This window comes from Balaenoptera physalus (assembly GCF_965194825.1).
Source record: "Balaenoptera physalus genome assembly, chromosome: 2".
NCBI classification, from domain to species: Eukaryota; Metazoa; Chordata; class Mammalia; order Artiodactyla; family Balaenopteridae; genus Balaenoptera; species Balaenoptera physalus.
Window position 1 is genome coordinate 110,114,604 of NC_138883.1, and position 26,595 is coordinate 110,141,198.

Consider the following 26,595-nt stretch of genomic DNA (forward strand, 5'->3'; position numbering starts at 1 on the left):
AGCATAATTTTCATTCTGCAGAAGTCACCCTTTTTGAGTGGAAAGTTCTATGATTTTTGACAAATGCAAACTATCTTATAACCACCATCACCATCAAGATACAAAATATTTCCATCACCTCAGAAGCTCCCTTTGCAGTCAGCCCTCTCCCCCATCCCCAGCTGCTGACCACCACTGATCTGTTCTCTTTCCCTGTCATTTTGCATTTTCAAGAATGTCCTGTAAGTGGAATCCTTTGGTATGAGCATTTTTTAAAAAAATATTTATTTATTTGGCTGCATCTGGTCTTGGTTGTGGCATGCAGGATCTTCACTGCGGCGCACCGGCTTCTCTCTAGTTGTGGCACATGGGCTCTGTTGCAGTGCACAGGCTTAGTTGCTCCGTGGCATGTGGGATCTTAGTTCCCTGACCAGGGATCGAACCCGCATCCCCTGCATTGGAAGGTGGATTCTTAACCCCTGGACCACCAGGGAAGTCCCGGGTAAGAGCCTTTTAAGTCTGCCTTCTTTCACTTAGTATAATCATCCATGTTGTTGCATGTGTCAATAGTTCATTCCTTTTTACCTCTGAGTAGTATTCTATTGTATGGATGTGCCACAGTTTCTTTGTCCGTTCACCAGTTGAAGGACATTTGGGTTGTCTCCAGTTTTTAGCAAGTACGTTTTCGCTATGGATATTTATGTACAGGTTTTTGTGTAAACATGTTTTTCATTTCTTTTGGGTAAATATCTAGGAGTGCGATTGTTGGGTTATATGTGAAGTGTATGTTTAACTTTACAAGAAACTGTCAAACTGTTTCCCAGAGTGATTTTTCCATTTACTTTCCAACCAGCAACATGAGAGTTCCAGCTGCTCAGCATTCTCATCAACACTTGATACTGTTAACGTTTCATGTTTGACCGTTTTTAAGCGTTTCCCATGGTTGTGTAGTGTGTCTTGTTTTAATTTGCTTTTCCCTGGTAACCAATGATGCTGAGCAGCTTTTCATACTTTTTTTAAAAAATAAATTTATTTATTTTATTTATTTTATTTTTGGCTGTGTTGGGTCTTCGTTGCTGCACGTGGGCTTTTCTCTGGTTGCTGTGAGTGGGGGCTACTCTTCGTTGTGGTGCGTGGCTTCTCACTGTGGTGGGTTCTCTAGAGCCCGGGCTCTAGGCGCGCGGGCTTCAGTAGTTGTGGCACGCGGGCTCAGTAGTTGTGGCTCATGGGCTCTAGAGCACAGGCTCAGTAGTTGTGGTACACGGGCTTAGTTGCTCCATGGCATGTGGGATCTTCCCGGACCAGGGCTCGAACCCGTGTCCCCTGCATTGGCAGGAGGATTCTTAACCACTGTGCCACCAGGGAAGCCCCCAGCTTTTCATACTCTTATTTGCCATTTCTATGTCTTCTTTGATGAAGTGCCTGTTCAAATATTTTACCCATTTGTAATTAGGTTATTTGTTTTCTCATTACTGAAATCTGAGTGTACTTTATATATTCTAGATACAAGTCCTTTATCAGATATGGGGGGTTTTTTGTTTGTTTTTGATTTTTACTTTTTGGCCACAAGGCATGTGGAATCTTAGTTCCCCAACCAGGGATCAAACCCAGGCCCCGTGCAGTGGAAACACAGAATCTTAACCACTGGACCACCAGGGAAGTCCCTATCAGATATGTTTTGAAAATACTTTTTCCCAGTCTGTAGCTTGTCTTTTGAAGAGCAGAAGCTCTTAATTTTGATGAAATCCAATGTATCAATTTTTTATTTTATAAATTTGTGCTTTTGGTGTTGGATCTAAGAAATTTTTACCTAACCAACAGTCACAGAGATTTTCTCCTATGTTTTCTCTAGGAGTTTTAGGTTTTACCTTTAGGTCTATGATTCATTTTTAACTAGTTTTTGCACATGGTGTAAAGTGTGTGAGTCAAGGTTCCTTTTTTGCATGTGGATGTCCAGTTGTTTCTGCACTATTTGTTGAAAGGAATGGTTCTCCACTGACCACCCCCCCCCTTTTTTTTTTAACACTGTGGCTCTTCAAAGCATTGATGCCAGCACCCTAGAGCCTTCTCCATGCACAGAAGTCAGTAGCATAGCAGGAACAAATGCCTCTCTTGCCTGATCCCAAAACAGGACTGCTTATGCCCAAATAAGACAGACTTTTCAGTGGAACAGCTCTTTTAGCTTTTACTTACAGCCCTTCTGCTCTCCCCAGGACTCAGACACGGGTCTACTGAGAACTGCCCGAGGAGACTGCTAAGACTGTCAAGCACGTTGCTGGATCCAGAACTGCCCCTCCTCTCCGATGACTCTCAGATCTCCCTAGAGGCCCCTTGAACAGAGAGGTTCTGAATCCTCTACACCCAACTAATCAGCTTCCATCAAACAGCGGAAGAATGCCCTGAGTAGGCAGCAGCTACCTTTACCTTTCTGGCTGCTTTCATCTGTCATTTTCATTTGAGCCTGGTCATAACCAGTGAAGGAGAAAGCACACTGTGCAAGGTGTACCAGGCTTCTGCCAAGGCCTGGCTCTTGGGGATGCTTAGGAACTTGAGTCAGGCTTGAACCCAGGCCAGGTCTCCTAATTTCCTGTCCTCTGATCTTTCCATATCCTCACAGTGGCCTCATACAGGATGGAGGAGAGAGTTGGCTGCTCTCTGGAACGCCAGGGAGATGAGGGGGCTCCTTAGCTGGTTATGCACTTTAGGGAACAAGAATGGTGACTCACTCAGGCCATTCTGAAAAAAAATGGAGGCTTGTTGTAAAGACAGCTGAAGTCAAGAGCTGGGCTGAGGCAGGCCCCTCTCTCAGCCCCTCAGGCTGCCTGGTGTTTCTCCTGTGGGGTATCTGCTTCTCTCTATATGGTAGCTCTGCCTGCCTCTTGCTCCTCATGGGTCCATCTCCTGCACTTTCTTAGTTCAAATTCCACCAGGAGCCATTCTGATTGGCTCAGCTAGTTGCCATCTCCACCCCTATTGGGTGGAACGATTCCCAAGAAGCCCACTTCACCAGTCACCTGCCAGTGGGTGGATGGACTGGGTTTACGTCAGATGCTCAGCCTAAGCCAATCAGTGGCCACTGTCAGCCAAACACCAGAGTAACAGTGCTTCCCTAAGTAGGGAGCAGTGGGTCTGCAGTTACAGCTAGATGGGGATCTGGGGTGTGGTGGCAGCATTAGGGTTACATGCACAATATGGGAGTTTATCCTCCTACCCAAAACAGGCAGACACATGCCCTGAGCCCTACAGCCCACACCACTCCCCACCTCTGAGCTGCCCCAGCCCCATCATTTCCCACATAGCCCCACCCTGAGTTGAAGAGCTCTTTGCTTCACCTGGAAATGCTGTCTTCTTTCAATTGACTGTGACCTCCTGAAGGGCAAGGCCCATGCCTTATCTCTGTGTCCCCAGCACCTGGCTCAATGTCATAAATTCATAGATCCCGAGGGGGTAAGGGACTTACCCAAGGCCATTCATGGAGGGAGGGGCAGAGCCACGGTGGAGCAGGTCTCCTGTTCCGCATCTAGGCCTCCAGTAGGCTCCCTGGCATCTCACTGAGATGTGAAGCTAGGGGACTACAGTCCCAGTTCTGGGTCTGCTGAGGCTTCTGGCTCTGCCCTGAGACACTGAGACATCCTCCCTTGAGGATGCAGGCCCAGCCATGACTCCTGACACCTGGGCAGCTCTGAGTCAGTTCTAGGGGTGAACGGCCTGCCCTGCTTGAGGGAGCCTCCAGGGGATGCTCAGAGCAGACCCACAGGCAGCCTGACCCCAGGTTCCCGAATGTTCCACTTGCCACTACGGGCCTCATGATCCTCAAGGCCTGAAGTGGGAGAGGGACGCGGACAGGCAGGCTGACTCAGCTGCTCCAGCTTAATGAGGGATCTGAGCAGCTTCAGGTGGGAATAACGGCAGCCTAGGTTGTGTGCCTGCTCTGTGAGTGTGCACTACGAGTGGCTGTGTGGGAGCCTGTGAGCCCGACTGGGCATGTTGTGACGCCTGTGTGCCCACAGTCAGCTCTGACCCCCAAGTACAATGTGACCTTAGGCATTTCACTTTCCCTCTCTGGACCCCAGTTTCCTCCACGATAAAATGAGAGGATCAGATGGGCCCTAGCTCTTCCTCTTCCACCACCGCTCCTTACCCCTCCCTCCCGACCCTTCTAACTGTTTTCAACAGAGCAGCTCTCCCAGCCTCTGATGCCCTGTCCCTACAGATCTCCAGCTATTGGGGCCTCATCTCCTACCTCCAGTTCTTATTAAAACTTTTACAGGGGGGCTTCCCTGGTGGTGCAGTGGTTGAGAATCTGCCTGCCAATGCAGGGGACACGGGTTCGAGCCCTGCTCTGGGAAGATCCCACATGCCGCGGAGCAACTAAGCCCATGAGCCACAACTACTGAGCCTGCGCGTCTGGAGCCTGTGCTCCACAACAAGAGAGGCCGCGATAGTGAGAGGCCCGCGTACCGCGATGAAGAGTGGCCCCCGCTTGCCGCAACTAGAGAAAGCCCTCGCACAGAAACGAAGACCCAACACAGCCAAAAGTAAAAATAAATAAATTAATTAATTAATTTAAAAAATAAAATAAAAACTTTTACAGGGACAGCTCTCTCACCGAGAAGAATGCTAGTACATTCTCCACTGCCTTGTACATGTGTATGTGTTTATATGTAACTGTTTGTGACTACAAGTGTGTCTGTATCTTAGTGTGTATGTGATGGGCAGAGGGAAAGGGAGAGATGGCAGGGGCCCCCATGGGGAAAATGGGTCCATTTGCTTATGTCTCTGTGTCTCTTTTCCAAACACTCAAGAGATAGGCTTCTAAGGGCATGTACCCACACTCCAGCTTTGTGAACATTCTTTGAATATCTATTTGTAGCAAGACTCAGCCAGGTACCACATCCTCTAGGAGCCCTTCCTAGTAGCCTGGGGCTGAGCTACCCATCTCCTGCCTCCTACAAACCCTGTGCCCTGTGTAACCCTCCAGCAGAGCATTTATCACATTCTATTGACATTGTCTGTTTCCTTGCCTGCCCGCTCACTATGGTGAAACCCCTACAGGACAGGGACCGTGTCTCACCTCCTCAGCATCCCAGCACCTGGAACCTTCAGAACCTGGCCAGCCCGGCCTCACATGTTCTCAGTAAGATATTCCACCCTCATTGGCCCCACTCCCCTATGCCCACCATGCCCTCTGCCGTGCAGGGTAGACCAAACCTAATACACCTATGGGGCTTTCCGCCTGGGGTCACCACCCTGGGACCTTCCTGTGGCCCAGGCAAGGCTCCCACTAACCCTGAAGACGGAGGCAGCCTGGGATCCAGGGTGTGGGTGGTCGAGCTGATCCCGCCCCACCCCATCGCCTCCACTTCAGGGAGCCTTCCTCCTTTTTTCTGAACTTTCTGGCCCTGGTGTGAACCTTGCTGGCGCCTGTGGGCTTTTAATATTTTCCGTTCCTGGCTGTTATACAATATTTCACCTCAAAAATGCATCCTCCCCATCACCAAAGGGCACGCTGTTCCAGTGAGAGGACCTGGCTGGGTGAGTGGAAGTGACCCACCGCATTCTGGGGCTTGGAGGAGGCCCAGCCCAGCGCTTTGGAGAAGGAGGTGGCAGAAATGTCTCGCATTTGTGGGGAGACAGGGCCAGCTCTTGAGCCAGCCCGAGGCCCAGGCTCCTGGGCCAGCCTGAGACCTCGTGGTCCCACTCGAAGCCCCCCTGGAAGCCCAGATCCACGGCCAGCAGGGGGGCCACCCGCCCCTCCCGTTTGGGACTCCAGTCCCACCCCTCCTACTTGCCCTCTGACCCCGGGCAAGTGGCTTCACTTCTCAGAGCCCAACGTCCCCGCCTGTACGGTGGGGATGATGACAGTACCTGTCTTTGAGCGTCCTTGTGAGGCTCAAATGCCGCCCGTCTGGACCATCCGGGAGCTTTAAGGCCCACGCTGCGGCGCCCCTCCTCGGCGGTGCTGATTCAACCGGTGTGGGTGCGGCCGGGACATCGGGGGTTTTTAAAAGCTCTCCGGTGATTCTCACTCGCAGCTGAGAACCGCTGCTCTGAGGGGAAAGCTCCTCCTAAGGGGACTCTTGCCAGGCGCCGGCTGCTGCCTTGATGAGCGAGGGCGCCACACGCCCATTTTCCTGAAAATATGACCCCAGGGACGCCTGAGAGCCCCCGTCGGGGTGCAGGGAGAGCACTCTGAAAAGGCAGGTGAGGGGTCCTGCAGGTGCGCCGTGACTTTCCGAGCCGGCCCTGCGCACAGACAGACGCCTCCGAGCCACAGGCCGGGGGCCCGGCCAACCTGCCCGGTGTCCCCTCTGCTGGGCGGCCGCGTCCTCCCCAGGGGCACCCAGCCTCCCCTCCCCAGACACAGGCCCCGGGCCCGGAGAGTGAGGCTAGGGGTGGGGGCACCCTGCTCCCGTCACCTGTCACTGCGGAGAAGGGCGGCGGCCACGGGAGAAAGAAGCGAGCAGAGAGCCAGATGCCTGCTGGGAGAGGCGGGAGGACACTCGGGGGCCTTGGCGGGGAGAGTGCCATCTGCTTTCCTCATCCTGAGGAGAGGGGATCTGCAGAAGGTTCCACAGCCCAGAGGAGGAAAACAGCTGGAGAGCCGGGCGCCTGGGGCGGGGGTGGCGGAGTGGAGAACAGCGCGCTTCTCCAGGGACGCCTTCACCCCCAGAGCCGGCCTTGGACACAGGCAGGAGAACAGCTTCTGCCTGGGGGCTTCACCCAGAGTCCAGTTTCCCCATCAGAGACTGGAGCCCTCAGCCTCCCCAGACCGCAGGTTCTCAAAGGGGCAGCGACTAGGCGGGGGGTTAGAGAGCTAGAGCCCCCATGGGCGACTTCGGCCGTGGGAAGAAGAGGCTGGACACCCTGTTCTGGGGTTGACTCACAGCTGGGGTCCCAGGCTCCTGGCCAGAGGGAGGGAAGGAGAGGGAGGGAGGTACAGGAGCGTGGTGCGGGGGCCCAGCACAAAAGTCAGGAAGGAGGAGCGGACAGCTTAGTTACCAGACTGGAGCCACCAGAGGGGGGTCCAGGAAGAGCAGAGACCATGACCACCACCTCAGGGAGTGCTCTCCTGCCCAGGTTTGTTTTCCAGCTGAAGGCACATTAAGTGTGGGCACAGGGAGGCTCTAGGACGCTTGGGCTGGGCTGTGGCCTCTACAGAATCATCAACAGCCTCAGCAAGGCCATAGGGAACAGGGGACTACCGAGCTGGAAAAAACTTTCATCCCAAACAAGCCTGCCCCCAGCCCCTGGTATCTAGGTGGAAAATGCAGAGTCTTCGAAGCCAGAAAAACTGTTTTAAGCCCTGTCTCCACCACAAATTACCGGTATTCATTCATTCATCCTACAAATATTTTTAGTTTCTACTATGTACCAAGCCCTGAAATAGGTGCTGCGGGTACAGAAAAGAATGAAGCACAGTCCTTAACTTTGAGGAACTTACCCCCTAGATAGGGAGATGAACCCATAAACAGATCCCCATAAAACGAGATCACTGCATGGGTTGTGTGGGCCACCTGTCTTGGGATCCCTCTGGGGCATCCTCCCAAGGGTGACTCTCGGGGAAGTCTTCCTGGAGGAGGTGGTGTCAGAGCTGAGTATAAAAATGAATGGCAATTGGACAAAAAGGAAGAGAAGGGCACTCTGGGCAGAGAAGATAGCATTAGTAAAACCTGCATGGTGTGGTGGGGACAATGAAGAGTCAGGAGGTGCTGGAAGATGCAGCATGTGGCAGTGTCTCTATCAAGGTTCTTAGTTGAGGGAATTCCCCTGGCGCTCCAGTGGTTAGGACTCTGCACTCCTACTACCAAGGGCCCAGGTTCAATCCCTGGTCGGGGAACTAAAAATCCCGCAAGCTGTGTGGTGTGGCAAAAAAATTTTTTTTTTAGTGAGAGCAACAGAAACTCTCAACTAAGAATCTGACAGAAAAGAAATCCACTAAAGGGATGTTGGATCCCACACTCCTGAAAGCCTCAATTCAGAAACTCAAAGCTAAGCTCCTCAAACCCACCCAGAGACACAGCAAAGTTAGCTATGGAGGGGCCCCAAAGATCATTTTATCCAGAGTTCTTAATCTTGGGTCCATGGATGGCTTTGGGGGAGCAAAAAGGCATAACATTTTGAATGCGTGTATGTGTATTTTTCTGGGGACAAGGCCCATAACTTTCATCAGATTCTTAAAGTAATCCATGCTATAGGTCAGGTTCTCCCAGAAGCAAATTCTGAGATGAAGATTCAGTAAAGATGATTTAGTAAAGAAATGTTCCCAGGAGAAACCAGTTAGGGAGAAGGGGAAGCAGGATAATAGGGGAAGAGGAAGAAGCCAGGAAAGAGTGCAATTTTGTGTGAAAACCCATCCTGGCTGGCAATGAAGTAAGGAATACTCAGGCCAGAAAGAAACAAAAGCTAGAATTGAGAGGGCAGTGGATTCTAAGCAATGAAATCAGCTTTTACCCTGAAGACACTGTTTGAACTTAGTGACCTTGAGCCTCAGTTTTTCAGCCTCATGGAAATGGGACATTTAGAAGAAGTCCATGCTTAAAACAATCACTAGCTGGCGGGCCTGAGACTACTTTGATGACGATAGACTAATGGTGACTCTCCCCTTGGGGCTAGGCCTGGAACTACTTTCCTAAAGTAGTTCTCAGAGGAAAGTAGGTACCTGAATAAGGTCAGGGGCTGTTAGGCAAAAGGAAGGGGGAATAGCCATTGAGTAGCCAAGCAGCAGGGCCTGCTTCACTGCGGGAAGAACTCAAGTGTATGAACTTGACCCAGAGGAAATACCTTAGTGCTTAGGGCAAGCAGGGGGAGTGGGAGGATGAAGAATTTGAACTCACTTCTGAGTCTGCATTCAGATTCAACACCTAATTTGGCCCACTGGACTCGTCTGAGTCCTACCAAGGGAAATAGTGTAAAGAAAAAAATGTAGGATTTCAAGGAGCAAACAAATCTGCTTTGGGAACTCATAAAGCAAAGAGAAGCATTTCCCCCTCCACAGGGCTCTTTGCCTCAACCAAAGCAGGAAAAGGTAGAGCCACGGACATGCCCTACTGAATCAGGCTATTTGTGAGTCAATAGGAGCAATGGCCCGTGGACTCTCAGAAATACGTGGGTGGACCAGACGGTCTCCTCACCTACCTCAGCAGGTAGATGCAAAGAATGGGTGAAATTTGGTGCTTATTGTTTCATTTTTGTTCATGTAGGTCCATTTGTATCCTAAGGCTATTGAGGCCTGGGGAGCCCAGGTTCTAACAAGAATGAAAAATATCTCTTGGACTTGGTAATTAGTAGATTCTTGGTAGTTTTAGAAAGAGAAGTTTCAGTGGGGTGATGGGGGCTGAAGCCAGCTTACAAAGAATGAGGAAGTGGACACATTGTTAATTACTCTTTGGAGAAACTTGGATGTGGAGAGGAGCAAAGTGGTTACATGGTGGCCGGAAAGGGGAGGAGAGGATCCTTTTTAGAATGGAAGAGACTTGAGCAAGTTGTTAGGCCAAGGAGAAAGAGCCAAGAGAATGAGGTCTTATAGATATGGGGGTGAGTAAAGCTGATGGAGAAAGATCCCAGAATTAGTGGGGAGACTGGGATCCAGGAACTGGGAGAATCTGTAGAGATGGGCATCTTTCTCCAGCAGGGCTCAGCAAGCTAGCCAGTCTCAGGAGCAGAGAAGGTGGGCTACAGGCATGATACAAGGATGGGCTGAGCCCAAGAGGATAGGGATGCAAGGGAATCAGGTATACTGAGGAGGGAGGGATTCAAATGACCCTCCAGAGGTCAGGCTGGGAAAGAAGGAAGAGTGATGAGAGGGGCTAAAAAGACTGGACCAGAGGTCTCCAGGAAGTTAAAGTCCAGGAGGAGATATAAGGGGATTAAGGTTGTCCACAAGCAGGAAGGTCAAAGGCTGTGTAAGGCAGTAGGATTTGACATTAAAGATTTCTGAGGAAGAGCATCTTACCCAAATTATTTAACTTCTCCATGTCTCTCAGCCTCCCAATTTATAAAATGGTACTAAAATTCTCACTCATAAAAGTACTAAAAGCATTTTTTCTTTCTGGCAAAGCATGTAATTGTGGTATCTGGGACATCCAGGCACTCAATGTTTGTGCAAGGATGAAGGAACACTTCCCCTGTGTCACTTCCCCTCTATGGACCCCACTTTCCTAATTCTTACTGATTGTTTGCTTGATGTATCAGTTACTGAGAGAGGTATGTTAACATCTCCCACTGCATTGTGAATTTGTTTTTATTTTGGTTTCCTTGATTTTTCTTTTTGCTTTATTTTGAAGTTATGTTATTAAGTGCATATAAATGTAAGATTATTCCATCTTACTGATGAATTGGACTTTTTAATCATTATGAAGTGAACCTTTTGTCTCTCATAATGCTTTTTTTGGTCAAAGTCTATTTTGACTAAAATTAATATAGATATATCAATCTTCCTTTTCGTAGTATTTGGCAGATTTTTTTCATCCTTTTACTTTCAATCTTTCTGTATTATGTTTTAGATACGCCTCTATGAACAGCTTATAGGTGGATTCATTTGCTTTGTCTAGTTTGGCAATCTTTTTCTTCTAACTGAAGCATTTAGTCCATGTACATTTATTGAAATACTGATACATACACACACATACATTTATATATATGTTTATGTGTGTACGTATATGTACTTTACCTTATTAATTTGTATTTTTCCTGCCTTTTCTCGATTTTTCTATTCTTTCTTGTTTTCTTGATTAGTTTTTCTTATTTCATTTTTCGCCTTTACTAGTTTGCAAATTATACCTTTTTTTTTTTTTTTTTTTGCTACTCTTAGAGGTTATACTGGAAACTTTAATATGCTTATTGTGCCTGTCTGAAGTTAACCAGTATCTTCTATTTTTTCTTAAATAAAGCAAGGACATTAGAACTAATTCTAATCACCCCTCTTTTAGCTTATATATTACTTTTATGTATTTGAATTTTATCTTTTTTTAAGCTTACAAGACATTGTTAGTATTGTTTATACAATATTTGTTTTTACTCATATAGATACCACTTTCTTTGCTCTGCAATCCTTCTTGTCTTTAATTCCTTCCATCTGGAATCACTTTCTTTCTGCCTGCTGGTGGCAAATAATATCACATCATGTCATTATTTTTTCTTATTCTTAAAATATCTTTTCACTAGTTTTAGAATTCTTGGTTGACAGTCATTTTCTCTCAGCACATTGAAAATATAATTCTGCTATCTTCTAGCTATTAAGAAATCAGCTGTTTTAGTCTAATTGTCACTACTTTGAAAATAATCTGACCTTAAGACTTTCTCTGTCTTTGGTAATCTGCTTCACTATGATATGTCTACTTGTGGATTTTTTTTTTATTTATTCTTTTGAGGATTTACCAAGATTCTTGATTGCATGAATTGATGGATTTCTGGATGAGTCTCAGCCACTAACTATTCAAATATTACTTCTGTCCCATAATCTCTCTCCTCTCCTGAAACCTCTGATTATATGTATTTTGGACCATCTCACTCTATCCTCCATGTCTTTTAACTATTCTTTCATATATTCCATCTTTTTATTTTTCTGTGCTGCCTTTTAGAGAATTTCTTCAGGTCTATCTTCCGCTTCTAATTTTATTGTGTCTGATATATTCAATTGTATCTAATCTTCTATTAAACACAACCATTGAATTTGTAGATTTAGTTACAATATCTTAAATTTCTAGAGGGACATTCTATCTCTTGTTCAAATATACTTGGTCCTTCTTCAGAGTATCTTGTTCCCTGTTCAAATTTTTAAGCTTCTCTTCTACTCTTTCAGCATTTTAAACATAGTTATTTTATACTATTTGATAATTCCAATATCTGAAGTCAGCGTAGACTTGTTTCCACCATCTGTTGTTCCCTTGAGTGTTTTGTGATCTTCAACTAGGAGCTACTATTTCTTTGGAGCTTTCTCTTTGGGAATTCTTGAGGCCTGGGGTGAAGGTGGGTTTTTCCAAGAGAGTTTGTGTTTGATTTGCCAGATGCTTATGGTGTTAACCAGACTGGGCCCAATTTAAGTTAAATGCTGGACTGAAATTTTTCACACCACCTAAGTAGTGTGAATTTGGGCTTCAAATGACATACGTATGGCTTATATTGTGAATTTGCAGGGGCTATTTTATTTTCTCCTGAGAAAAGGGAAATTAAGATGGGCATTTTTCTTTTCAGTCTGTTGGGATATGGTGGTGCTTCTATCTGGTTTATTCATTCACTGAAGTCCCAATCTTATGTGAGGAAGGTCTTACCAGACTTCCAACCTTAGAGGAGGCTTGAGTTTCTTGCAGTAGTGTGCTGGAACTGGCTCCTACCAGCTCAGAAGAACCAATATTTAGGAATTTCGCATGTCAGTTCCTGGTACCGTTGAGAGCTTGAAATTGGCTATGGTGAGAGTATTTACACTGTGGAAATCAGCAAACACTAAAAACAGGGTACTTTGTTTTGTTGGAGAGCCAGTTACTAATATATCACTGGTTTCTCTCATATCACCCCACCCCATACGACCAAGTTCAAGTTTACTGAGTTAAAAAATAAATATGATAAAGTTTCAGTTGTGCAAGATGAAAAAGTTCTAGGAATCTGCTGTACAACATTGTGCTTATAGTTAACGATACTGTACTGTACAGTTAAAAATTTGTTAAGAGGGTAGATCTCACTATATATATATATATAGAGAGAGAGAGAGAGAGAGAGAGAGAAAGGGTGGGTGGGGGAGGGAGGGAGGGAGAGAGAGAGATCTCCACAATATAAACAAACAAACAAATAAAATAGCTCAACTTACCTCTTTGGATTCTTGAGTTTTTTGGCCTGAGTATTCCTCACTTTCTTGCCAGCTCATCAGTGCATTAAAAAAAGTTGGGATTTTTTTCTTTTATCCAGAATTGTTTGCAGAATGAAGCTTATTTAGGGTACCTCGTCCACCTTTTTACGAGAAAATGAAGCGTTCTCAGTTTCTTAACCAGAAATTGAGATCGTTGTGCTAAATCAGTAGTTCTTAACACCTTGGAGACACAGGCTTTTAAAAATTTTGATTAAAAATTAGAGCCTAGAGACCCTTTCCCCAGGAAAATACACACACAGAGGAAATGTGTTTTGCTCCCCTGAAACCATGCATGGGCCCAAGATTAAGAATGCCCAATGAGATGAATGCTCTCTGAGGTTCTTACCAGAGCTAATTTTTGATGGCCCCGCCATGTTCTCTGCCTTGAGCAGAGTTTCTGCGAGTCTCCTCTTGGGTAAGTACGAGGAGTACAGACTTCTGGATTGGGGCTTCCAGGATCTCCAGGGCCTCTTGGGGAAGGAAAAACTGAGAGTTGTCGACCAAAACTTACACCAAGCTAAAGCACAGGCTATATTCCTTCAACCAGACCTCTCCACATTTACTCATTCAATGAGTACTTATTGGACCCTGTTCCAATCTACTGCTATGTAACAAATCATCCCAAAACTTAGTGACATATAATAATAACAACAATCATTTATTTTTTCATCTCTCACCGTTCTAGGAGTAACTGGGCTCAGCTACGGTTTCAGGGTCTATGTGGTTGCAGTCAGATGGCAGCTGAGGCTGGAATCATCTCAAAGCCTCCCTCAGTACATGTCCGCTAGTTGATACTGGCTGTTGGCTAAGTTCTCAGTGGGGCTTTTAACTGAAACACCTACATGTGCCCTCTCTATGTGGCCTAGGCATACTCACAGCATGGCAGCTTGTTCTGAAATGGAGCATTCAAAAAGAAATCAGGCCAGGAAGAAACCATATTACATTTTATAGCCTAGCCTTAGATGTCATACTGCATTGCTTCTGCCACATTCTGTTAACTAGAGGCAAGTCATTATTTAAAGGGAGGTCAATTGACTCTATCCCTTGCTGGGAATGGTGTCAAAAAATTTGCAGACATGTTTTAAAACCACCACACACTCCTTCTGTGTGCCAAGCACTGGACAAGGCACTTGTGATAGAGTGGTGAGTTATACAAACCCTCCCTTATGATATAGTGGTGGAGACAAACACTAATAAAATAATATTACAAATATGTACATAACTGTAAACTTTGACAGTGCCATGGAAGATGAGTACAAGGAGCCATGAGAAATTGTATTACACATTAGTAAGACCTGGACCAGGGACCCGAGGATGAATTCCCTGAAGAAGAGACATCTGGGTTGAGATCTGAAGCATTAGTGGATGCGAACTTCATGAAGCGAGTTGAAGAGCCTTCCAGGCAGAGGAAACCATAGGCCATGGCCCTACGACAGGAGGCAAGGTGACCGAGAGGCAGCCAGCGTGTCTGGAGGCAGATAGCAGGGGAGGAAGGTGTGAGACAAGGCTGCAGAGGTGGGCTGGGGCCAGATCCCTGGATTCTGTAGGTAGGTGAGAATATTTGTCTTTGGCCTAAAGCTGCAGGAAACTGTTGAAGGGTCACTCACTGGAGCGTGATATGAACAGATTTGTAATCTAACGGTCACGTTGGCTCCTGCGTGGATGGCCCCTGCCAGATGCTGAGTCAGGTCTGGAAGGGTTGGGAAATTCTTTTTTTTTTTTTTTTTAATTAATTTATTCATTTTAATTTTTTTTTTTGGCTGCGTTGGGTCTTTGTTGCTGCACGCGGGCTTTTCTCTAGTTGCAGCGAGCGGGGGCTACTCTTCATTGAGGTGCGTGGGCTTCTCATTGGGTGGCTTCTCTTGTTGCAGAGCACGGGCTCTAGGCGTGCGGGCTTCCGTAGTTGTGGCACTCAGGCTCAGTAGTTGTGGTTCGCAGTCTCTAGAGCGCAGGCTCAGTAGTTGTGGTGCACGGGCTTAGTTGCTCCACAGCATGTGGGATCTTCACGGACCAGGGCTCAAACCCATGTCCCCTGCATTGGCAGGCGGATTCTTAACCACTGTGCCACCAGGGAAGTCCCTCTTCTCCTTTTATTAATTTTTCTTGCTATATTGCACTGGCTAGGACCTCTGGTACAATGTTGAACAGAAGTAGTAAGAACAGACATTCTTGCCTCATTCCTAATTGTAGAAGCAAAGTATTCAGTCTTTAACCATGAACTATTATGTGTTAGCCTTCGGTTTTTCATAGATGCCAGATTGGGGGACTTCCCTTCTTCTCCTACTTTGCTGAGGGTTTTTACCAAAAATGAATGTTGGATTTTGTTATATCATTTTCCTGCATCTACTGAGGTGATTTTTTTTTCTTTTTCAGTTTGTTAATATTGTGAATTACATTAACTGATTTTCAAACATTTCTCCAAGCTGGCATTTCTGAGTAAACCCCACTTGGTCATGATGAATTATCCTTTTATGTATTGTTGTGTTTACTTTGCTAGAATTTTGATTAAATTTTTGCATTTATGTTTATGACACATATTGGTCTGTAGTTTGCTTTCTTGGCATGTCTTTGTCTCGTTTTGGTATCAGAGTAATGCTAGTCTCACAGAATGAGTTGGGAAGTATTCCTTCCTTTTCAATTTTCTGGAGGATTTTATATAAAATTGGTAATTTTTCTTTCTTTAATGTTTGGGAGAATTCACCAGTAAAGGCATCTGGGTCGGAAGTTTTCTTTGTGGGAAGATTTGAAACTATAAATTCAATCTCTATAGTAGATAGAGTGTTATCCAGGTTATCTATTTCTTCTTGAGTATGTGTCATGCTTTTGCTTAAAGTCCTCAGGGCCTTCCCCTCACACCTACCTAAATCCTTACTGAGGCTTACGAGGCCCTGTCTAGTCTGCTCTGGCCTCCTCTTCAACCTCATCTACATGCCGTCCGCTGTTTGCTCTCCATGTTCCAGTCAAATTGGTCTTCTGGTTATTCCAAGATAACACCAAGCTCTTCCTCATCTCAAGGCCTCGGCACTGCTTTTCATTCTATCTGGAAAGCTCTTCCACAGGCTCTTTGTGTGTTTTTTTCTCATTCTCATCCCCCAGTTCTCAGATTATGTGTCAGGGAGGTCTTCCCTGACCATTATATGCAGGGTAGGGCCTGATGGATACTCTCTCCCACAGACTCCTGTTTACTTCCTTCATAATATATATACCACACTCTGTCATTGTTTTGTTTACTTACTGTCAGCTCCCTAAGAGCAGGAACCTTTTCTGTCTTGTTCACTATATCCCCTGCACCCAGCATAACTGGGCACAAACAAGGTGTTCAATTATTATTTGTTGAATAAGTAGACATTCATCAGTCAAGCTGCACATCAGGCAGGCAGTGAGTCTTCTGTGAGCTTGCTGGTCAATCTGAGGGTTTTTTTGCTTGTTTTGGGGTTTGTTTGTTTATTTATTTCTTTATTTTTGGCTGTATCAGGTTTTAGTTGCAGCGTGTGGGCTCTTCGTCGCAGCGTACGGGCTTCTCTCTAGTTGTGGTATGTGGGCTCCAGAGTGCATGGGCTCAGTAGTTGCGGCGCGTGGGCTTAGTTGCCCCGCGGCATGTGGGATCTTAGTTCTCCAACCAGGGATCAAACCTGCATCCCCTGCACTGGAAGGCAGATTCTTAACCACTTGACCACCAGGGAAGTCCCAGTCTGAGGTTTTCAGTCAGCCTGAGGTAGGTCAGGTAGGCTCTGAGTGGACTGGTTGCTCTGTGGGGTGGGTCTGTGTGACTGGTAAGTCCCCTGTAAAGTCAGGATTCTGGGGGACACAAAGAAATGAAAAGCCGAGGCCCACCCCCAAGAAGCTTCTGGCCACCTGTCTACTTGGAGGCTCACTGCTCCCCACTGCCCAGCCAGGAGGTAAAGTGAAGGTGGTACAGGGTGAATAGGGGGAAAGCTACAGAGCATGACCCAACCTCTGGCAGCTGGTCCTCAGCAACTCTGCTGCAGGGCTTCCAAACCCCATAAAAGCCTTACCTGGCGACTGCTGTGCTTAGGAAGAGCCTGTGCAGGAAACACAGAGAGAGCTTTGTGGTTTCTTCCTCACCCCACTTCCCAGCCTCCCCTGACCTGGGCCCTCGCTCATGGAAACTCCCCCAATGGACCTGGCTGTCTGGCCCCAGGAGACAGGTGGTGGTGCATGTTGCCACTGCCCGCTCACCACGGGGGCGGGACATGGGCCTGTAATTCCAGAGGCCACTCCTTGCAACTGAACCCAATCTAGGTACCCCTTTCCATAGACCAGAGGAGGCCCAGCTCTCTGGTTGAAGAGGCCTTGCATGGAAGCTGGGGACTTCACAGTTAATCCCGAGTTTCCCCAGGAACACCCCCGGCTGTGGGGTCATAGATATGGCTGGAGTCCTGTCACAGATGAGTACGTGTAGGAGGGTGTCAGAACGGCTTGTATGGGAAGCAGCTGTTTGCAGTAATTGGGAAGCAGCAGCTAGACCGCCGGCAATAACTGGGCCTCCATCCTGCTCACCAACAAACTCCATGACCAGGAGGCCCTGCTCCGGTGACATCATCCTCCTCGCACACTGCTGAGGGAAATGAGCTCAGGGAGGCCATCGGAGGCAGTCTGTTTACTTACAGAGACCCTGGCCGTCAGCAGCTCTTTGACCAGACATTCCCTGTCCTAGCCAGCATGAAGCAGAAATTTCCTTAAACACATTACTTTGGACTCAACCCACTTGTGCCCTTGTTTTCATTTTTTCTTAAAGAGGAAAATTCCCAGTTCTGGCCCCAAACAGAGCAGCCCAGTGATGATAGGGGGATATCAAAATAACCCCCAAAAGGACTTTTGCAGGTTAAGTTGCTCCCACCTCCCAGTCATCCCTGGAGCTGGGAGATCATCAAACCAATTCTCCAACACCCATTGTGTGGGGAGTCAGAGGGACAGCCAGCATGACCTCTAGGGCAGACCCTCTCCTTGAAGGCCTCCCTCAGGGCCTTAGCCACCCTGAGCTCATACTCAGAGCATTTCACAACTCAGCAACCCTGGCTAGGCCCTAGACCCCTCCCTCATTCCCTCCAGGTCAGGGATATTTCAGGAGAGCCCAAGAGCTGCCAGTTTTCACAGGCTGCAGGGGGTTCCCAAGATGGTCACCCCCACCTGCCCTGGCTGACAGATGCTGTCACCTGCCCTCCCCCAACACTCTCCGTGTTATTCCTGCTGGAACTCAGCCATTCTAGAAGACTTGAGGGGACAGGGGTTTTGGAGATCTCCCCAGTCTCCCCAGTGCTCCAGGATCCTAAGGCCACTTGCACCAGGAGCACAGTGATACCCTCCCAGGAGTATCAATCATGGAAGACAGGTGCCCTCCGCCTAGAGGGGTCTGCCCACTACTGGGGCTGGTCAGACAGGCCCAGACACGTCAGGCAGCCTGAGGCCTTACCTGACCCAGCTTTTCCCTGTGGTCTGATCCTACTTAGCTCAGCATCTTGTGACACCAGGGATGGGCTCAGGGAAGAATCAGGTCAGAAGAGGGCATTGAATCTGTGTTTCATGAGACTAAGAAAATGTCAAGGGTCCACATCAGAGAATGGGGTGGAGGGAGCGTCTCACACACAGATCTGAGTTGGCAGCTTCTTAGAAGGCACTTAAGAAAGGGCCAGGGCTTCCGTGGTGGCGCAGTGGTTGAGAATCTGCCTGCCAATGCGGGGGACACGGGTTCGAGCCCTGGTCTGGGAAGATCCCACATGCCGCGGAGCGACTAGGTCCGTGAGCCACAATTGCTGAGCCTGCGCGTCTGGAGCCTGTGCTCCGCAACAAGAGAGGCCACGATAGTGAGAGGCCCGCGCACCGCGATGAAGAGTGGCCCCCACTTGCCGCAACTAGAGGAAGCCCTCGCACAGAAACGAAGACCCAACACAGCCATAAATAAATAAATAAATAAATAAATAAATAAATAAATAAATAAAAAAGTACACGTGTGGAAGAACTGACCTAAATTAAAAAAAAAAAAAAAAAAAAGGGCCAGACTTTCTCACCCAACTGTCCTCCCCCCACCCCAACCAACATAGCACCAGAAATCCCTAAACATGTGGTTCCAATTATCTCAGTTAGTCAATATGTCTACTAACACAGAATTTGTAAGGTAAGAAAGCTGGAAAGACCCTGTATCAGGACAGAAGCTAACGTTTTTTGAACATCTACTGTGAGCCTGGCATGGTGCTCAACGCTTTACACACATTTATCTTATTCAATCCTCACAACAACCCTGAGGGAGATCAAGTAACTCTAAAGGAGGCACAACTCATATGGCAAAGCTGGGACTCAAACCTGGTTCTGTCTGAATATAGACCATCTACAATCAGGCATTCCCAATTTGAACTTCTAGAAAGTAATTAACTCAGGAAATCAATCCTACTCCTTCTGTAAAGCAAGCAAGCCTGTAAATTAAAGACATGGTCATCCAACCTCTCCATTCTAACAGATGAGGAAACTGAGGCCAGATCACAGAGTGAGTCTGAGCTGAGCATAGGACAGTGGCTCAGACTTAGGTCAGTGTTTCTCCCACCATCCCAGCCTGTCTCACAGCCCTAAGTCCTCACTAAGTCAGGTGAGGGAAGGGTGGAAGAAAAGCTGTGGGCTCTGCCCTCTAGAAGACAAGACAAAGAGAAACACATATATAGCCATACACAGACAACCACACAGGCAGACATGCAGAGATACAGTTCCATGAGGAAACAGGCAAGAAGGGTCCTTACTCCAGGTCTACCCTTTTTTATTTTATTTTATTTTATTTTAATCTTATTTTATTTATTTTATTTTTAGGCCACGCCACTCGGCATGCAGGATCATAGTTCCCTGACCAGGGATGGAACCTGTGCCCCTTGCATTGGGAGCGTGGAGTCTTAACCACTGGATCGCCAGGGAAGTCCCCAGGTCTACCCTTTAGATGGCCACACTCTGGCTCTATTCTGGCCCCTTCCATCCCACACAGTGAGAAGTCCATGGGGTCAAGAGGATGGGCCCACTGGGAGCCCATGCCCCACTCCGAGACTACAAATCAGGTACATGGGACCCTATTATTTCCTGCTCAGAGCCATATGGGCAGACTTTGCCAATGGTGTGGGCACCCCTAGGCCCAAAGGGTGGCCAAGGGGTGGGGTGTATACATGGAGTTTGGACACGTGTGAGGAGTCACGCATGCGTGCGAGGCCCCTCGAGGTACAGGATGGAGCTGGGATGGGGAAGGAGAGGCTGGGGCCACTTGCTCTGTGTTGCTGTGTTCCAGCACAAAACTCAGAGGAGCTGGGAATTCAAAATCAAACCCAGCCCTCCAGTTATTAGGATTGAGTCTTTCATTTAGCCGTTTGTTGTTTTGACTTATTTAAATATTTAGACATGAACATAAGCCTTCATTTGTACTCTTGCTCTGGGTCTTTCAAATGTTAGGAGCCACCCTAGACACCTCTCTAACTTCCCTGTGCCAGTGTGGGCCCAGTCACAGCACAAGCACTTTAAAGATGTCTGTTAGTAAATGAGCAAATCACTTTATGAATGAATCGAAGATTGAGTGAATGAATGCTTCTGCACAAATATAAATAGACAGGCATACATGCTTTCAGAGACTCATCAACATATTAGTGACAAATACATGTCCACGCTCTCAAAGACACATATGCCTAAACTTACATCTACAAAGACAAGTCCATGTTTGTACCAAAATAACCTAAATGCTCACATGTGCACTTCCACCTGTAGGCAGGTGTAAACCTACTCATCTATGCAAAGACACAGAGGCCCACACTTTCCCTTGATGATACCCACACACACGAGCTTACACAGAGAGGTGGACATATACACATGCAGACAAACACATAAGTATACACTTTCCCACGGAGGAATCCAACTCCAACCAGAAATGTAACCACCTACACATACAAACATGGAACAGTCACATGAATCCACACTGATACACGCAGCTAGACGAAGACAAAGCCATAGGCCCAAGACAGACTGAGTAAGACACCTGTCCACAGAGACCCTCAGGCTGCCCTGGGCTCCCACGCTGTCTGCCTCCCTCCTCCTCCTGTCTGCCTCCCTCCTGCTCCTGTCTGCGGCCAGAGGGGGCTCCTAGAGGAATTCCTTCTGCAGACAGGCTGAGGTAGGCTGTTCTCTCTCCTCCCCAACAGTCTAGGCCAGAGCCCTAGGGCACAGAAGCAGATGCTGTGTGCTGGGGGGGGGGGCTCCCCCTTCCCAAGTAATCTGCCCTCTGGCCCTGGCCAAGCCTCCACTGGACGCTGGACTGTGGACAGTGGCAGAGCCCCACTCAGGTCCTGCTGTCCCAGCTCCACTCCCAACAGGAGGGGCTTAGGTCAGTCAGATTTAGGAGGGGCTGGTGAACAGTGCTTTTCCAGAGGCCTTGCTTCCTCAGGAAATGGCTCGGCCGCAAGCCTGATCTCCAAAACAGGCATAGGGTGAAAACACCTCTGCTCCTCTCCAAAAACATGGGCAGTGCCTCTCACTCAGAGCCCCTCACATCCTTCTAGCCACAACATCCCAAGGTAGTGGATAGCAAGAAAGGCCCGGGGTCTCATCCTGCTTCTGCACTGACTCACTATGTCTGTAAAACAAGCCATGTGGGTGTGATGACTTCAGATCTAGCTAGAATGTTGTATGAGTTTCAAATTCGCCAGGCAGCCTCTGCGCAAGGGTGAAGGCGCTCCAAACCCAGGGACAGTGGCCTGGTGTTGACCTCTTCTGAAGTCACAGAGTCATTGTTACAAACACAGAGCTTGTGCCAGGAGTGGCTGAGGCTGAGATGCTTGGCAGGGGGGCGAAATGGGGACTCAGGCACAGGAATGTCCTGTGTAGTCTGAAGACAGATGGCCACCTCCCCTCTCCCTTCCAGCCACTCACCAGGTCCCCCAGGCCTCCGCTGGAGGTACACACAGGGCTGCAGCCCCACCCAGCCGAGCAGGCTGAGAGACAGGAATGCTGCTCAGCACAGCTGTTTGGACAGGGGAGGCTGTTTATTCTCTGATGTCGGGAACATCTCAATCAGGGGGATTTGGCTGCTGGCAGCCCCTGGATGCAAGGTTTAGAAGAAGTCAACTTAATCAGAGAAGGCTGATGGCCCAAGCTCTGAGCAGGCAGTGGGGGTGGAAGGAAGAGGCCGCCCCTCCCTGCCCCACATTCAGTGCCATGTGCACCTCAGAGCTCACCTCCTGGGTCTGCAGTAACAGAGCTGGAAGGGTGAGTGGAGCTGAGCCTGAAGCTCTCATTAATAGTGTGGCCATTGCGGGGGGCGGGGATGGAGACTTCCCAAGGTCCCACCTCCAGCATCCAGATGCCCCCTGCTTATGAGACACGGCACAGCTAACAGTCTTCTCCTGGGGAGGGAGCTCATTTGGCATGCCTTGAGCTGGCGCTGCCCACTCCAGCCTCCCTACACCACCAGCCCAGATCCCTTTTGCTCAGGAAGCCCCTCTAGCTGCGGCCTTGCAGCTAGTCAGCTTTGGCTCTGCCTCTTTCGGGCTTTCTCACCTTGGGTAGTCACCTCTCCAAGCCTCCTTCTTCTCCTGTAAAATAAAGGTAATACTATCTGCCTTGAAAGGCTATTGTGAGGATTAAATAATTCTTTCAATATGCCCATCATGCAGGAGGCACTTAATAAATGGTAGTGCCTTTCTCCCTCATTCCTTCTATTGCTACAGACCCAAGCTCTGGTTTTGCTGAGGGCCAGGACCCTCCAGTATAGTTTATAACCCCGGACGCTGGTCACATCTACCTACTGCTGCTCGCAGACCTCAGAGTGCTCTGGGGTTCCCTAGGCCAGAAGACTTTCTGGAGGAGTCCAAGTGACCCAAGGAAGCACCTTGATGCTCAGGCTGCAGAATAACCCAGAGCATGGTGCTTTTCGGGTGATTTGCCCAATTCTCATTTTGCACAGGTTTGAATGCCTTGTGGGTATAGTCCAGGGGTAAGGACAGTCAAAATTCATCAATCCTGACTCACACATCTGAAAACCACATCTTTCTATATTCAATAAAAGGTTTACACCAAAAATAATGGAGCACCGGGGATGACAATGGGTATAAGTTATGGACTCCCCCCTCCTTTTATTCCCAAGACCCAATTTAAATTCTGTTAAAAAGCGGAATTCATTGGTCACTTAAGTGAAAGGCCTAGCTTTAGGCATGACTGCATTCAGTACTCAAACATCATCATCATGACTCTTTTCCTCTTCCTCTCTTGGCTCTACTTTCCACGGTGTTGGCGTCAGTCTGAAGCTTCACGAGGCAGCACGACGGCATCAGGAGGAAGGAAAGTCTCTTTCCCAGCAGCCTCCGAAAACAAATCTCCTGTGGATTCTGACTGGGTCACATGCCCATGTCTGAACCAATCACTGAGGCGGAAGTAGGGGGGTGCAACTTGCTGACTGGCTCGGGCCTCAGCCACTGGTCCACCCCTAGAGTGTGTGGGTGAGAGGGGCAGTCAGCTTTACCAAGATCCAGTGAGAGTGAAAAGAGGGTGGTTCCCCACAGAGAAGCTGCGGTAGGTACCAGGAGAGTGATACGGACCACAGGGGCCAAGAACAACAGATGTCAAACAAAGGAAATCAGTGGGTCAAAAACTATGACAAATGCTTTTCAAGCACCTTCAAGCCCTCTAAAAATATTATTGATGTGCTAGTTTTAAATCCCTAGACACCTCTGATAGACAACGTGTTATGGACCCATTTGGGATAGCCTGGACTTGCTTAAGAACAGTAAAAAAAAAAAAACTACACCTTTCAGCTAGTCTGCAATCCATACTTCCCAGGAATTCAGACTGGCCTTGCCTCCTTCTTGTCCCACTAGCAGGCAGTTTGACTGAAGTGACCAGTGTTGCCAGGGCTGGAAGGGTCTGTCAGCACCACAAGCTTATTTCACTGAGCCAAAGGGGTATCGGGGATCAAGCAAACTCTGACTCCAGTGGCCCCAGCCCTCTCCCCCTACCTCCTCACATGGTCAAAGCTCCTCTCACCCTTGAATCTCCAGTGATTTCTTCCTCTCTCACCTCTCCCCCGCCCCCTCCACCACCCCCAGCTCCACAAGTCTTACTAAAACCTGTTCTTAAGAAAGGCTTCCTCATCAGTCCTTCACATGTGTGTATGAATAAGCATCAAATCAATAGTTTAATCTCTCAGGACCATTTGCATTTTAAGTCTGAGCCTTTCAAATGAACCTTTTAAAAGACTCTGTTCTGCCCACCCCACTCTACTGCCAAAAGGTACTTTTGGTGACAGAGAGCAAATGGGACTCCCTGAAATCAAGCAATAAATGTCCACAAAATTCTCTGAAATCCTCACCCATCCGCATTGGCTTGCCAGTGAATTTTTTCTCGTCTGTCTTCAGTCACCTTTGCTGACATTACCCTCTACCATGGCAAAGAAGTTTCTTGTATCCTTTCCTCCATTTATTCAGTCAACAAACTTTACTTGAACTTCCACCATGTCTTAGATACTTGGGTTTACAAAGATGACCTAGGCCCTGCCCTCAAGCAGCTTGCAGTTAAATTTTAGTGCAGGAAACATCACCTTCACCACCAGATTTTTAACACAAGCAAAGCCTAGCCCAGTGGCTGGTATAGAGTAGGTATTCGGTAAATGCTGCTTCTCCTTCTCAGGGCTGCACTATGTGGGCACTGCAGTGAATACTGGAAATTTTCTAAAAACTCTATCCAAGTGGATAAGAGTGCCAGCAGGAGTGGGTGGAAATGGTGGTTTCCATCTCGCTTCAGAATGTCACAATTTATTTTGGATGTCCCAAATGTCAGGTTGGAGATTCACACAAAGGAGAGGGTCTTATTCTAACCAGATCAGGGCTAGAGGCAGCCCAGGACACTGTCTGCAGGGTGCACTGCCCCAGACAGTTTGGAAACAAACAGTAACCCATCCAGAGGAGAGAGACTGACAAAAGCAAAAACAAACAAAGGCCAAGAGATGGAAAACTCACGAGGTGGGGCAGGGTGGAGAGGAGGAGAGTGGAGGGCTGTGGAAGGGGCTTAGGGAGGGGTGTGGTCCTGGTCTTTTTCTGGGGAGCCGAATCCAGCTCCTGCCCGACTCCCTGCCAAGAATCACCATGGCAACGGGGAGGGTGAGTATGGCTGATTCCAAGCCAGTACAAACCTCCTGGGCTTAGCAGCAGGAATGGGCTCAGATGCATGCGGTCATGTTCTAAAGAAAAATATCTGAATTGGGCTTTTAAAATCACAACCTCCCCACCCACTACTGGTTCTGCAGACAATCAGTGTTTAACAAAATGAAAAGAAACAATAGTGAACCACATCCCTACTCCACATCTCTCTCACATACACATATACACTAATCCAAAGCCTGCAGAGTAAAATCCTTCCTTTTGTGGTGGAAACTGACAGCTCATTGGATTCTTAGCCCTTCTCAAAAGCAGGGACCTAGCCTGTGAGAGGTCCACTTGCCACTTCCCAAAACTGTTCCCCCTGACAGTGGCATCGGTGACAGAAGGCTGATAAGGTTGCTTTGACAAGACCAAGGCAGCTGGGGCTCTGATGCGAGGTGGCTCCAACTGAACCACCATCTGGTCTCGTCTGCCATCAGCCGCCTGGGGAAGCTCTTGGCCCATAGCGGGTTTGTCAGCAAGGAGACTGGTGCTTCTTCCCCCATGAAAGTGTTTGCAGCATGAGCCCCCTGAGCTCTCAACCCCCAGAACCCAATTTTGCCCTTTCCTGAGCTGGTTGGCCTAGGGGGTCTGCCTTAGATGTGGGGTCGGTGCTATAAAGAACTGAGCCTTCAGAGTTTGTCTCTTTCCTGCCTCTCCATTCCCAGGTACCCAAGGATCTCACACTATCCCCCATGACCCTAGTCCACTACTCATAGTAGGCACAGGGCCTAGAGTCCCCGTTACGAAAAGGATTTAATTCCCTTTAAAATTAGAAGTGGGGGACCGTCCTGGTGGCGCAGTGGTTAAGAATCTGCCCGCCAATGCAGGGGACACGGGTTCAATCCCTGGTCGGGGAAGATCCCACATGCTGCGGAACAACTAAGCCCAACGCACCACAACTACTGAGCCTGCGCTCTAGAGCCCGCGAGCCACAACTACTGAAGCCTGCGTGCCTAGAGCCCGTGCCTAGAGAAGCCACTGCAATGAGAAGCCCACGCACGGCAACGAAGAGTAGCCCCCCCTTGCCGCAACTAGAGAAAGCCCACACACACAACAAAGACCCAACGCAGCCAAAAATAAATAAAATTTTTAAAAATAAAATAAAATAAAATTAGAAGGGGGAAAATGAGCTTTTAAGTGGTAGAAAACATTTTAGTACATAAGAGTAATACATTCATCTTTATACCAACACAGTCCTACAGTATAATTTTATTTATTTATTTATTTAAATTTATGTATTTTATTTATTTATTTTTGGGTCTTCGTTGCTGCGCACAGGCTTTCTCTAGTTGCGGCAAGTGGGGGCTACTCTTCGTTGCGGTACACGGGATTCTCATCGCGGTGGCTTCTCTTGTTGCAGAGCACGGGCTCTAGGCACACGAGCTTCAGTGGTTGTGGCACACGGGCTTAGTTGCTCTGCGGCATGTGGGATCTTCCCGGACCAGGGCTCGAACCCGTGTCCCCTGCATTGGCTGGCGGATTCTTAACCACTGCGCCACCAGGGAAGCCCCCTACAGTATAATTTTAGATTTTTTTTTTTTAGAGGAAGGGGCCCATGAAGGCAAAAGTGCCCAGGGCTCATGAAAGTCATAATGTGGCCCT

General features: G+C 48.0%; 2 protein-coding genes across 13 annotated transcripts in view; both read right to left on the reverse strand.

The window, feature by feature from the left end:
- The window catches only part of CILP (cartilage intermediate layer protein), a 33,636-nt gene extending 21,008 nt beyond the window's left edge, over positions 1-12,628 (reverse strand). For all 3 annotated transcript variants that reach the window (XM_082445045.1, XM_082445044.1, XM_082445043.1), the window contains exons 1-2: positions 12,252-12,628; positions 5,848-6,113 (exon numbers count right to left, since the gene is read on the reverse strand). The gene's annotated coding sequence lies outside the window, so the exon portion shown is untranslated. The remainder of the gene's footprint in view (positions 1-5,847; positions 6,114-12,251) is intronic.
- Positions 12,629-12,763: 135 nt separating this feature from the next.
- The window catches only part of PARP16 (poly(ADP-ribose) polymerase family member 16), a 37,197-nt gene continuing 23,365 nt past the window's right edge, over positions 12,764-26,595 (reverse strand). For 2 of the 10 annotated variants that reach the window (XM_082448162.1, XM_082448158.1), the window contains one exon: positions 12,790-12,924. In XM_082448162.1, coding sequence (XP_082304288.1) covers positions 12,903-12,924 — 22 coding nt within the window. In that variant the 3' untranslated portion in view covers positions 12,790-12,902. Of the gene's footprint in view, positions 12,925-12,990; positions 13,294-13,325; positions 13,716-22,357; positions 22,393-22,427; positions 23,283-26,595 lie in introns of those variants that run through there. The other 8 variants (XM_082448169.1, XM_082448159.1, XM_082448170.1 and 5 more) reach the window with 8 other exon arrangements.